The following is a 14,267-nucleotide window of genomic DNA, read 5'->3' on the forward strand; positions in this document are numbered from 1 at the left end:
CCTACTGTCGAGCCCGAATAAGTGCGTGGAAATAAAGGATTTAATTTTTTTTCTTAATCTGTTTTTTCGGACACCTGTTTATTCGGACATTTTCGCAGTCCCCGTGAGGTCCGAATAAACGGTCGGCGACTGTATATAGTTTGCTCTTTTTTTTTCGTGTCAATTGCGAACACGAGCCCCAAGGAAAAAGAAAATGCTTCTGGGTGTCCCGGGAAGCAAATTTTTGGCTAGGCTTCAGGAGCAGAAGAGGCATTTGCCAAAGAAGAGGCAGTATCAGCAGCAGTAGGTCTGGCCTGCTCTGCAAGAGGACTTAATTCTGATTGGTGCCTGGTGGAAGATTCTGGCAACAATGCTGCTCTAAACCTGTATCGAACCGATCAGCGTGGAAAGGGCATTTTTGGCAGACCTTACTGTCACTGAATTGTACAAGTGAACCTTGATATAATGAAGTCGGTAAAATCGGCAATTTGCTTCTGTTATATCGAAATTTAATTGTATTGAAATTCGACCTTTTATGCAAATAAGTACAGTTGTCAATCATTTTTCTTACGCAGACAGGAGCTGTGAAATTTTCTTAATTATCGGGCAAAAAAAAAAAAAAAAAAAAAAAAAGCAAGCTTCAATGAGAAAACTCATTCTGATAAGTTTGGGAGTCGGCGACAAATGAAACTGTTTCATGCTATGTACCCCAATGATATCTTCACATTGGTGGTATGAATTGCGAAAAGCCAGCCACACTTTTGCATGCACTCCGCCCCTGCGGCTGATAGCGTCACCCGCACTGGGACGATGCTATCAAGAAAAGCGCCGGCAGCGGGGAGCGAATGCTTCATCTGCTGCTCGTTCCAACAGGTCACCAAACTTGAGACCATGCAACCTCCAATACTAAACGCGTGGGAAGATGGCTTACAAGGTACCATACCCTCTCCGCACACCCACTCTTTGCACACGCGGCACTTTACCTCTAAAACATGGTGCGCAGCTGCATATGCGCTCAGCCGCACTTACAGCCACGCGCAGTCATGGCCGAGACGCGCGCTAGAAATCGAGATGTGAGCCAACTTCACCCCTCACCCCTCCATTTTTCATATTTAGTGGCCAAGTGAGTACATTCTTACAATGTCAAGGCATTCTTGCTAAACGAATAAAAGAACTTCATACCTTATACTGGAGACGATGTCGGCGACCTTTCATGTGCATTTCCTTGGCATTGGGGTCATTAAAACGGCACTCACACAACTTGCACTGGAAGCTGATCACCTTGCCTTCGTCATTGCGCATCTCCTCAATGTAGTCCTGACCAACAGGCTGCACATGGCAAAAGAAGAAACCACCACTGCTCAAGCAAACTGGAATGCCACTCGCTGCTTTGCAAAGGCACATAACCTCAAACTTAAGACATTTCACTACACATTCAATATCAAGAGCAAGAAGAACACAAAGCAGTAAAAATTTCAGTAGGAAGATTGCAGACAGCACAACGCACATGATGTCAAATGATCAGAGTGCAACAGACAAATGCACAAAGCAAACACGGAGTTGAAAACCACAATCTGTGTTGAGCTGTGCTCAATTTTATGCCATCAATTACCAACATGCCCAAGCTTCAACCGTTAAAATGCACTAAAATAAGGTACAAATACTTATGTGCTCATAGAATGCATATTCTGCTCCTTACTCCCAATCAAAATAAAACCAAACCATATGTCAAGCCCTTGCTCGAAGAATTTTTGCCAGTCCATGCACCAAGAATATAGAGTACAGGCTAGTCGCCTATGTAGTCTTAGACAACAAGTGGGCGAATTGACCAAATAAACCACATGCAGTTAAATACAACGAGGATAATTTTTTTTAGCAGTGAGGGAACACAGCATCCTAGATCGCAGGCATCATGCACCTGGAGATGAACAATTTCCTCTGTTCTGAAAATCTCTCACCTTAAAGCAAGGGGTTGACTTATTCAGTCAATACCTGGTATATCAAACTCAAATTTATTGAATAACCTTTTGTAACATCCCCTTGAACATCTCACGCAAGTATAGCATTGTATTACGCATATATTGAACTGCCATTCACCACCACATTAAATATACCGTAACACCCCACATATAATACGAACCCGCATATGGTACGAGGTGAAATTTTCGGGATGCGAAGTGGAAAAAAGAAAGTTTTATCCGCGCATAATACGAGTTAGGAAAACTCGAAAACATCTATTTAAATTGCACTGCGCACTTCAATCGCTGTCTTCCTCAGCTGCGCTCTTTGGATAGTTCCTTGACGGACCCAGAGGTACTCATCCTCTGTGCCATCGAGTGCTTTCGAGATGCCGCACTTCTTCAATGCGCAACGCACAAGATCCTCTGGTATGCTGGCTCATGCATCCACAATCCACTTGCATAGCGTGGCTGGCAAAGCACGCTTCAGCTGCCTGGTCGGTGTCACTGCAGGCTCACCTGAGCGCATCCAATCTACGGAACACCGCTTGACCACGTCCTTGAACGACTTGTTCACGCAAACATTAGGCACTGTCTTGTGCTTGAGGACGACTTAGGGCGGGAGCGTGTGTCCATCCGCTGTGCACGACAACATGACGGTAACTCGCATTTTCTCGTTGCCAGTGGACCGGACATAAACTTGTTTAGAGCCCTTTTCGTGCACGGTGAGGGGCGACGGCATATCCAGATAAACCGGCATTTGTTCAGCATTCCCGATTTGCCCTAGCTGGAAGTTCTTAGACTTGTGCAGCGAAATAATGTGGCACTGAAAAGCCACAAGCAGCTCTGAACGATTCTGGCAGCTTTTGCGAAATCAAAGTTCAACGGCGTAAGGAAAATCGAGCACAGCATAAGTAGCGATAAATCCAGTGCATGCTCGCTTTGAAAGTGGAGCTCAATAGCCCCTTTTTCTCTAGCAAGCTACTTAGCTCTTGCCTGCATAAGCTTCACGCACACAACTAGATGTGTGGCTCGCTGTTGGCATACAAACTCCGTCAAGTCGAGTTCGATTTCCAGGAATGTCCCACTCTTCGGGCCACGAAAGCTTCTTCACGTTCCGCTGCATGCGAAAAGGGCTTCCTTCTGTCGACGCCATTCATGAATGCTTCCCTCGTTAATGCCAAACTGCCTCCCGGATGCACTGTTGGCAATGTCCTGTGCGGCTAAAATAACCTTTCTCTTGAAAGCAGCCGAGTACTGTTTTCGTGGTCCGGACATCTTGGTCCTTCAATGTAGAATAAAACATGCACTATTGTCATGGGTAAAAAATTAGACTAGCAAGCCATTATACTAAAAGATTGTGTCTATCTTTCTGACAAACAAATTATTGATAGGAGAAGTATAACCAGACGTATCACCACTCCAAAACGGCGACACTGCCAGAAATGCTGTTCCGGAAAATTAGGAACAACATTCCGAAGCTTGGTTATGATGATTACAGCAGAGGCTAAATCAATCAAGGATGATACAGGGATCCAATCCAGCAAGAATAAATGATCTACACTAATTATGGGGTTTTACGTGCCAAAACCACTTTGATTATGAGGCACGTCGTAGTGGAGGACTCCGGAAATTTCGACCACCTGGGGTTCTTTAACATGCACCTAAATCTAAGCACACGGGTGTTTTCGCATTTCGCCCCATCGAAATGCGGCCACCGTGGCCGGGATTCGATCCCGCGACCTCGTGCTCAGCAGTCCAACACCATAGCCACTGAGCAACCACGGCGGGTGACGCATGAAGATATTTGGGCCGATTTCCAGCTCTAAAGAGCAGGGTCTCCCCTTACCAAGACAACCGCACTTCGCAGAAAGCCCACTGTGACAGAAACACGAAAGACTCATCACTATGCGAGACGCAAGTCTACAGTCAGAGGTGAACGCATTTATGTTCGCAGGGTTCCACGTGAGTGGGAATAGACTTAAAATGTTCTGCAAGCTGAAAGCTACAGCAACACTTCGTTAAACCGTACCCACTTAAACAGCAGTTCCATTTTATATCTGCACAAACTGTACTGGCTTATTGCGTATATATAGGTTACCACATAGTGTTTGCGCTTTTCGTAGCACAATCACGGCGGTGGGTCAGCTAAGTAGAAGAATGAGCCTCAGAGATCAGAACAGCCTCCAAGAGCAAACGCTGTGGGGATGCGTGACTCTCACGCCTCCCCTGAGATCTAGTTTTCCCTAATAGCTCGTCTCCTGCAGGGCGGCTTCGCCCGCGGCGGTCCGAGTGGTTGAAGCGCAGTGCGAGAGATGGCGCTAGTGTTGCGCTGTGGCGGGGTTACTTAGGCGCGGGAAAGAAAGGCGTTTGGCCTCTTTGGGTTCGGGAAGCGAGCGGGACGGACGTGCCGCCCGCGCGTGTGCCGACCATGCTTCTGCGAGACCGTCTCGCGTGGCCGCCTTGGACACCGTTCGCGTGACAGTACGCGCGAGCGACCAGGCGTTGGGATCCAGCATGGGGCGAACATATTCGCTCGCAATGCGGTCGCGGTAAGTCGGACTTCTAGATTTGTCGCGCGCCCATCGGCATGTTTTGGGGATAGCAACTCGGCTAGCAGGCATTGATCTATGAAAGGTGCAATAAATGCCCTTGTGACTGTTTGCACTACTGTGTTGTCATTCCTTTGTCCCAAGAGTACGGAGGAGAACCCCACGTATCTCCCACAACGCAGAGGGTGCTTGGAAGGGTGAAGCCACATTAACATCAATATCATTTCGGCACCGAGCGAGAGCATTGTGGCTGGCTAGTGGTGGCCTGTGTTGTGGCATCGTCTAAGCTAGGACTCTCGTCATGCCGAAGCTTGGACGAAAACCGGGCGCTCAGGATAAAAGAAAAATTGAACATCGCTTGTGCTATCGAACATGGCACGAACTCGGCACTGGCACGCGAGAGGGATCTACCGTTGACTAGGTGTGTGGCATTTGGAATGCGAAGGAGAAGATGCACGGCAGACCTGCTGTGACCGCGAAAAGGCATCGGCTACGAAGCTCCACTTTTCGAGGTTTGACTTTTCGCTATCGTTGCCTCTGTTATGCCGTGTCGCCGAACGACAGTGATGAGGACGACATGGAAAGCGACAGCACGGGAGATTCACACCGAACAGTGGCAGAAACTGCACGTTATGTCAGCATCGTGCAGGTGTTTGCTGACAAGAGGGAGCTGGCGGAAAAGCTGGCTTTTGAGGCCAGTTGGAGGCCACTGTCGTTGCTGCCAGGCCACCACAGCATCAAACGAAAATAAGTTTTTGTAGCGCGAAATGAATAAATAGTCTACGCTCGTTACAACAGACTTTTGGATATAATGGACAATATTTCAGTGTTAGTTTGTTCTACCAATTTTACTAATGCGACGAAGTTCGTTTTTAACGGATTGCGCTAAAATCGACTACAGCAGACGAAATTCACGGCAAATTTTTTTCAAGATCGGTCGTATAAAACGCACTTTTGCCAAGTCGACACAGGCTGACAAACGATTTGCGAGGGCCAGCCGACGATTGTGGCTCAATATCGCGTGCAAGGCACGCGGGGTAGGTGTGGGGGTGGGGGGTGGTGGAGTACTTTGGTGGGTGCTGCTTACGGTGCGGCCCCCGTATCTTGAAAGCAATCTGCAATGTGGACAATGTGCGCCCAGTGCCGGTAGCTTTGCATGTACAGTGAAACCTCGTTAAACCGTAGTTGGCCGGAGCTCGGAAAAGGTACGTACTAAACGGTAGTACTGTTTAACCGAAATAGCATGAGATCGCCCACTTACCTGTCGAAAACTGAACTCGGAGAGAGTGCGATGAAAGTGGAATAAACATGCAGTATTTATTCACTTCGCGCGACATAAGTGTTATTTTCGTTTGATGCCGCGGCGGCCTAGTACGACGACAGCGGCCTCAAACTTACTGAAGCTGCGTGCCAGCTTCTCAGCCAGCCCCCTCCTCTCGGCAAACACTCGCACGGCAGATTCCTCGTTGGCGTTACGTATTATCCGTGCACGCGCGCAGTAGTGCTGCATAAGTCCCGGGGCGACTTTTTCATTGCCGGGTGCCGGAATTCGGAAAACTTTTTGTTTGGAATAGTTCCGTTATCGCGCCCCTGTTCTCGTTGCGACGATTGCATTCATGAGGCTGACGTAGCGCGCAGCTTATGCCACTGTCGGGCCTGAATCACCCGTGCTGTCGCTTTCCGTGTCGTCCTCACCACTGTCGCTAGTCGACACTTCGGCAACAACAGAGGCAACGATGGCGAAAAGTCGAACCTCGTAGCCGACATCTCTTCGCACTCGCAGCAGCGCTGCCGAGCTACTTCGCATTCCAAATGCCACACACTGTAGTCAACAGCAGATCCATGTCGCGGGCCAGCGCCGACTTCTTCGTGTCACGTTCGATAGCACGGACGATGTCTTAATTTTTCTTCTATGCTGAGCACCCGGCGTCTTTTTTTATCCGAGCTTCGGAATGACGCGAGTCCTCGCTTGCACGACGCCACAACGCTCTCTGGCACGGCGTCGAAATGATGTTGATGTTGATGCGGTTTCACTTGCAAACGCACAGGGCGCTTGGAGGCCGTTGTACCGATCTCTGAGGCTCGTTGTTCTGCTGGGCCGCCCGATGGAGACGACGCACCGCCGTATTTGCGCGACGAAAAGTGGAAACGCTACGTTTTAACCGATGCGTATGCAATAAGCTGGTACGGTTTATGCGGATACAAAATACATTATGTTCAATGGCCGCTGAGTCAAGGAATTGACTTTACTACTGTTAAACCGAAACTACTGTTTAAGCGGGTACGGTTTAACGAGGTTTTACTGTACTGTGTTTTCGACATTTACTTCGCGTTGAAGTGAGAGACAGCATGAAGGTCTATTCGCTCGCTGCTGCCGCCCTTATCTTGCTTACTGTATTTACTCGAATCTAACGCACACCTTATTCCGATAAAATGGGTCCAAAAATTGCATGCGCGTTAGAATAGAGTATGACCCTAAATCCGCATCACCATATCGCCATCTGAAAAATGGCCGCCTCGTACACGCTTCTAGCCTAGCTGCGGTAGCTTCCTCCATGTGCACACCTCCATGTTGTATGTGTAACCAGGTGCTGGTGAAACCTAGTCAGCCGCCCGTTTTCCAGTTTTCTGCGTTTATTCAATCAGCATGGAAGCACCGACTGCGAAGACACGCCGAGTACACCATGATGCCACATTTAAAAGGAAAGTTATGTGCGCGGAGCGGGACGAAAATTGGGCCGCACCACGGGCGTTCAGAGTTCGAAACTTGCGTGCGGGACTGGCGCAAACAGAAGGAGAATGCTTTCGCCAGCAAAGCAACAAGGAAGGGTTTCAGCGGACCCAAGCAGGGCCACTTCACCGAAATAGAAGAGCTGCTCACGGAATATGTGCAAGAGTAGTGAGCGGCACAGCGGCCTGTGACGACCGATCTGCTCAAAGTACGGGTGATGCAGTTAGCTTTATAGAAAGGGCTAATGCAGAGTGACTTCAAAGCGAGCAGGTGCTGGCTGCCAAGTTTTACGTTAAGAAAAGGCTGTTCTCTTCGAAGGCGGACAGGGATAAGTCCAAAATTTCCCGAATATGAAGAGAAATTGAACAGTTTTCAGAGGTACGTTGTGAAGTTGCGCCGGCTGAAGTTGCGTTTTGAAGTTGCAAAACGGCTACCACTTCGGACAGATTGGAAAGCCGATCAGACACCGCTCTACTTTGACATGCCTGCCACCACAACCGTTGAAAAGAAGGGGGCGAATCAAGTGTGCATTTTGTCTTCTGGCCACGAAAAAACTAGTCACCGCAATGCTTTGTTGCACTGCGGATGGGCACAAGCTGCCCCCGTATCTTATCTTTAGACTGAAGACGCTCCCGAAAGGAATCGTGTTTCCAAGTGGCGCGATTGTGTGCGCAAATGAAAAAGGTTGGATGACCACAGACTTGGTCACTGAGTGGATTGATAACATTTGGCGAAAGAGACCCGGCAGCGGTTTAGGTCTGCGTGGGATGCTTGTGCTCGACGCGTTCAGGTGCTGTGCCACCTTGACCAGCGCATCAAGGACAAGCTGGCTGCACGCAACACCGGCCTTGTGATACCCGGCGGCATGACCGCAGCTCCAGCCGCTCAATGTTCGAACAAGCCAGTAAAACAGTATTCGGGCACTCTACACTGAATGGCTTGTCAGTGGCTGCCATGAATTCACACCCGTCAATAAAATAAAGCGTGCCCCGCTGTAGGGCTGCCGGATGGGTAAAAGATGCATGGTGCAAGATCCCTCTGCCATGGCGAACAACGCCTTTAAGAAGTGTGGGATTTCGAATGCCATGGATGGCACCGAGGATGAAATGCTTTTGTCCTTTGATAGTGATAAAGACTTGTCTGAAAGCGACGAGGAGTGATATCTATCGACCCCGCGACTCGTACTGGCGCAGCGAAAATCTTGGCGGCAAGGTACGCCACTTCCATTTGCGTTTTTGTTCATCGCAACTTTAGTGTACTGGGAATAAAGCTTTTTTCCAAATGAGAGAAAATGGTATTTCTATATGAAAGCATGAGGTGCGCGGTTTTGCAGTCTTTTTGTTGTCATGGAAAACGGGTGTGTGTTACAATGGGGAGCGCGTTAGAATCGAGTAAATACGGTAACTTGCTATTGCAAGCGATGCTTTGCTTTTCAGGCAAAACTGCAACATTTTCGTTTGTTTTTTTTTTTTTACTTCAAAAGTTCGTCACTCACGCTTTGCAATAAAGTTGTTAGACACCGCAACGAAAGTTTCAGAAGTGAGGCGTTTTGGACATTACGGACTTCGGATACGACTGACGTTTTTTGTTAGATAATCAGGGTCCATTGTAGTGAGAGTCGATTGTACTGCATCTTGTTTACCCTTTCATCGCACTCTGTCCGAGTTCCATTTTTGACAGGTAAGTGGGCAATCTCCCGCTATTTTGGTGAACCAGTACTACCGTTTAGTATGTACTCTTTCCGAGCTCCGGCCAACTACAGTTTAACGAGGTTTCGCTGTACTTCCAAATCCAACAGCGTCCAGGTAGTGCTGGCAGCCAGAGGGGATGGCTTAGCATGAGGGGATTGCAAAGTAACTCAACCAACAGCTTTTCGTTTAACTCATTGCTGATGTATGACGATCGGCCATTTGAACAGCATATAGCAACAAAAATGTGGCCAGATGCAGTCATGCGCAATTTCGTATGAATAATATATATGAATAAATACAAAGGATACAGGCCGGGTACACACAAGGTTACACCGAAGAAGTAAAACACACATTGGCAACATGATACAAACAAAATGTCACCGTAAACATATTAAGAAAGAAGTCAATGCTGGCGTGGAGACTAATTTTTTGCTTGTTCCAGTCCACTATTGTGCACGGGCAGAGTGGATACTGGAAAGGGTTGCTACATGGGGAGAAAGGAGTTATGGTGAAATTGTGTCCTTGACGAGTAGCGTATCCGGACTGTAAAGCACCGAATGCACCACTGTATTGGCATCAAACAGGCGATGCCACTATAGTGCTGCTTTCGAACGAAAGTTCTGCTAGCCGCGAAGGCATCATCAAATGTTCAAGCTGGGCGAGACTTCAGCACTGATGAGAAAAACGCCTAGCGGAGGGGGCAACGAGAGACGTTTTTGCGTGTGCTGCAACGAGGAGATGACAGCAAGAAGGGAAATAAGCGTGCGATAACACAGAGGAGCTGTTCAGAGATCACGCCGTGTTTCGCCATGTGCGAGCCATGCCGCACTGCCTGTGCGTGCAGGGAACCATAACCTCTCCGCATACCTGAATGTGGAAGCTCCTTTCTCCCCTCTTATGGTTGCCCATTGTCCGTTTTATCAGTCGGTATTTTGAGTTTAGTAGTTAGCAAATAGTGCTTGCAGCACTGGTGGACCAGGGCCACTATTTTGTAGCAATGCCTTCTTTAACACTAATGCTATTTGACGTTTTTTGTTTTCGTGAGATGCCATGTTTGGACACTGCCTGGAGCGGAGCGTCACCTGACCACTCACAACACGTAAAGTGCCAAAAGGCATTGCCACCAGGAAAAGTCGTCACAAAATTGCAGCCCTAAACTCCGATAATGATGAGCTGCACTTGACACAGATGCGGAGATTATCAGTGTCGCCAAAGATGGAGAAAAGAGCCGCTGGCCAAACATACTATGTGGATGAGTCGTGCATTTGCAAATGTCGATTGTTACTACAAGGACTTGTGCGTTGTATGTATTATTGCGGGTTATATGTGCTGAAGTTTTTTCTTTCTGGGCCGTTGTAATTGGAGGTGTAGGATTATATGTGGAAAGACACCCTACTATAAACCACCGTGCCCTAAGAGGAGACTAGAGTGAAGAAATAGTTTTTTCTTCATAAAATAATTTTTACTTGCTATATCTTTAAACCCTCTAAAGTGAAACATGCGCCCAAATGAGTCGCGGTCTCAAGAAATTGCAGATTTGAGATGATTTTTGCTATTTAAAAATAAATCAGCCGTCCTCCAAACCAGTGTAGTTGGCCGCCACTGCCGCCATTTACAACAAGTAGCCTGAAGCCTCTTGTTTTGACGGGAACATCTACCAGTACTCTTTGCTGCATGTTTCGAGAACTCTCCCTGCTATTCAAAGACGCTGTGTGTGACGTGAACACAGTACTGCCATTGGCTACCACCATCTTGGCAAAGCTTCATTGCGAACACGTCGCGCATGATCTCTGAGGGAGCTACTTTTTCCGTTTAGTCTAGTTTTTTTTTTTTTTTTGCAGCAAATGCTGAAGTGCGACTTTCACCTTCGAAAGGACCGTTTAAGGCAAAACAAACAGAAGCAAAGAATTGCAATGAACTGGACCGAAGGAGCAAGCATGCCATGCCGATCTTTGAGCCACGTGAGAAGCGGGTCTGATTTAATTAGCAATACTATCAATTTCGTGAGCTCGCTGAAAAAGCTGGTAACGTGTACGTGCAAGTGTGGTCGTCATAGAAGAGCCAGCAGTCAGGGAGACCAAGATCTTTGGTAAACATTCCTTTAGCAACTCGATTTGCAACAACTTGGCAAATTTGGAAAATGCAGATTTCAAAGGAATATATTTTTCCTGCACTGTGACAACCTAAGCAACTTAGTACAAACTCTGCCTACAAAACGAAATTGCACTTGCCCTCTGTGCTCTAAAACATGCATCCCTGGGAGTTCATCTCTGCCAGACTTCACGAAAATGATCCAATGTAATCGGCTGCAATGCATTGGTGGTGCCACATGTTGCATTTGGCACAGCAACCTCATAACCTGTCAACATATGAACTTCAATATCTCAAGCACATGACACAGTGGGGGGATGAAAAAGCAGCAGCATGTAAAAGAGCTTTCCCTGAGCCCAGGAATTTTGTAGGATGCATATAAAAATTTGGTAACGATGGTTTACCTTTAGACATAGCATACAAAAGCACCAGCAGGCTTGCAACAGCACAGACTGACAAGCAACACAATTTGAAGTCAAAGAGACATTGTCAGCGACTTTCCTGTTGCCAATTTTGTCTGCTTCAGGAACTTGTCTGGCATCCTTTAACAATCTGAAGTCTTCTAATGGAAGTTTGAGACCAACAAGTGTACATTTTTTGCAAGACCTCAAGCTCATTTAGTAAAAACTAAAACGAGCCTAATTGTTACACAGTACAGAAAATTCGGGATAGTTGACAGGTATTAATCTTTAGATTGTCACTGATGTTAAGATTCTTTCGACTACATGAGCAGCCTCCCCCTCTTCCCAACTAGAGACTACACTGTGGAGCCCACCTCTGCGCCTTTCTCGTCCTTGAGAGCATCTAGAGAACTGTCCTCAGCTGCAGCAGCCCTTTCAGATTCCACAGCTGCCTTTGCAGCATTGTCCGCAGCACCCTGTGACGAAGCAGTGGTGGTGGTGGTGGCTGTTGTAGATGGCTTTGTTGTGGTGGTGGTGCCTGTCGCAGCTATCACAACAGGCTCTGTTGAAGGAATCGGCTTGCCCAACTTTGTGTGCAGCTTTACCACCTGCAAACAGCCACAAAATGGCACTAGATCATGACAATGCTTTGGTGCTCATTCGGCATGCACTTTCACAATACACACAACCATAATATTGCAGACAGGATTGCTGTAACAGGGCCTATGCCACTCATACACCAGTTAACTACCAGCTAATCCCATTGATAACGGCGGAGCGTCACTGACCACTGATAATGCAAGGAAAGGAATGGCAGTGGCATAGAATTGCAACATTAGCCTAGTACAAGAATGCTTTTCACTTTTCCAAGTATAGTGCCACACCATACACGAGACATGCCTGCGGGACTATAAGGCCGCTATTGCAACTGTGAAATGATATTTTCTATCACCATGGATTAGTTGCTGGCCAGCTCACCATCAATGAATATTTTGGAGACTAGCAGTTTAACTAATAATTCCTTTAAAGTAATTCCTTTTTTTTTTTCATCCTTTGAGATGGGGGAGGCTAGGGAAAAAAAGCTGTACGAACTTGACTTGCTCCTCCCCTCCCCCTCTCAAGATATACAATGAGACATGTTTTCAGCAGCATACAGTGCCCAAGCATGGAGCAGCATAAACAAAAACAAACAAACAAACAAAAAACAATCAACAGTCTTTGCAATAACAGAAAGCGCGCAACAGTCACAGTTAATTTTTCCATGAGTTCAAAGAAAGAAAAAAAAAGTAAATTAAGGAATAGAAAAACAGTTACGTACACAACAAATAAGGTTACGACAGGAAGGCACAGAAAAGTACATGATACAGTCAAACGTCAATATAATGAAAATTAATATTTCTCGCAGATACTAGCATGCAACAAAGGTTGGTAACAGTCGAACCCGTTAACATTGAATTATCCAGTATATCGAAAGGTTTCTGAACATGGTATAGTTACTGCGAGTATATATGTATAGCAAAAATTACATCGAACAAAAATAACAGCAACTCCCGATTATCGAATGCCAAGTGGCGCAAAGCAGCCCAGAAGTTGACTTTCCCTCATGGTGGCTAGGAAACCTCCCTAAATCCCCAAGTAGTCCAGCCCGGCGGCACTGCCCTATCCACCCGCTTTCCCTACCGTGACCGCACCTCATCAGGCGAGTTGGCAACACCCCCTGGAAAAATGGTCCTGGCCTGCCCGCAGTGCTTGTTAAGTCAATCAAAGGCTCTTATACCCTCGTTGAGCAAAATGGTGAGAGTCAAAGTTGCCTGCCTCACTGCTTTTCTCGTTCGCTGCGTTTGCCCCTTGTGGGCCTTCTCCCGCAGTTTTGCCCTGATGGCTAGCGTGAAGCGCACTGAATTTGCATTTCGCTGTGAAGCTTGAAATCGTAAATCGTACCAAATGCGGTAAGAAGTCTGTTGTCGCTGCAGCATACAAGATTCTTAGGTGCACTCTCAGCACGATCTTGAAGAACAAGGAGGAGATTTAGACAAACGATCCGGTGCTAGTGGCACCTGACTGGTATGCATGGCCGCGACGTCGAGGCGGCCATGTGCAAGTGATTCAGCCGAAACTTCTTCAGATGTGCCTGTTTTCGTGTGCCCGGTGGCGACTCTGGAAATGCTGACGAGTGCGACAAAGCCATTACCGGTGTCACCGAAGTTTGGAGCAAGCTGTCACAATTTCCGGAAGCCACAGACTGGTCCACAGTCGACAAGTTTTGAGTGTGGATGGTGGTGTCCCGACCACAAACAAAGACAACAACAAAGACTACATTGCCGACATCGTACCCAACACAAGTGAAAGCAGGCGCAATCAGGAAAGCAACAACATTCCTCACATCCTCAGAGGTGATTGGTGCACTAACACTAGTCTGGCACTTCTGCACGAATGCGGAAAGTTATGCCTTCAGCTGCTCCTGAGACAATGTGGAGAAGTGCATGCTGTCGCAGGCAGCTAAGTTGCCCAAGCGGGACATACAGGACTATTTCATGTGAAACTAAGCTAGTTACATCATTCAAGTGCTTTTATAAATGGTATGCGCTTCTTATGACGTCAAATTTTTTGGCAGGCTTACATTGAATTATGCCCTATATCGAACTGATAGGTTTTCTTTTTTTTCTTTTTCGAGTTCAATATAACTGGGTTCAACTGTATAACTAAGGCATTCTCACGCCCCATGCAATTTCACTACAAGGTTCGGCTGTGCTTCCTGTTGCCAAGGAGCTCAAGCGGCGATTTTTCAGGAGGAAGTTTCCAAGCTCTGCCACGGTAACAGTGCAGTAGTCTTGCAACTGAACTATCAGTACAAAAAATGACAA

The 14,267-nt window shown here is 47.1% G+C and overlaps 1 protein-coding gene across 1 annotated transcript in view; it reads right to left on the minus strand.

Moving 5' to 3' along the window:
* Zn72D (Zinc-finger protein 72D) overlaps window positions 1–14,267 on the minus strand; it is a 71,894-nt gene that overhangs the window by 45,458 nt on the left and 12,169 nt on the right. The window contains exons 4-5 of the mRNA XM_050189150.3: window positions 11,778–12,011; window positions 1,162–1,308 (exon numbers count right to left, since the gene is read on the minus strand). Of these exons, the coding sequence (XP_050045107.1) occupies window positions 1,162–1,308; window positions 11,778–12,011 (381 nt within the window). The remainder of the gene's footprint in view (window positions 1–1,161; window positions 1,309–11,777; window positions 12,012–14,267) is intronic.

Source organism: Dermacentor andersoni, chromosome 2 (genome assembly GCF_023375885.2).
Source record: "Dermacentor andersoni chromosome 2, qqDerAnde1_hic_scaffold, whole genome shotgun sequence".
In the NCBI taxonomy this organism is placed as follows: domain Eukaryota; kingdom Metazoa; phylum Arthropoda; class Arachnida; order Ixodida; family Ixodidae; genus Dermacentor; species Dermacentor andersoni.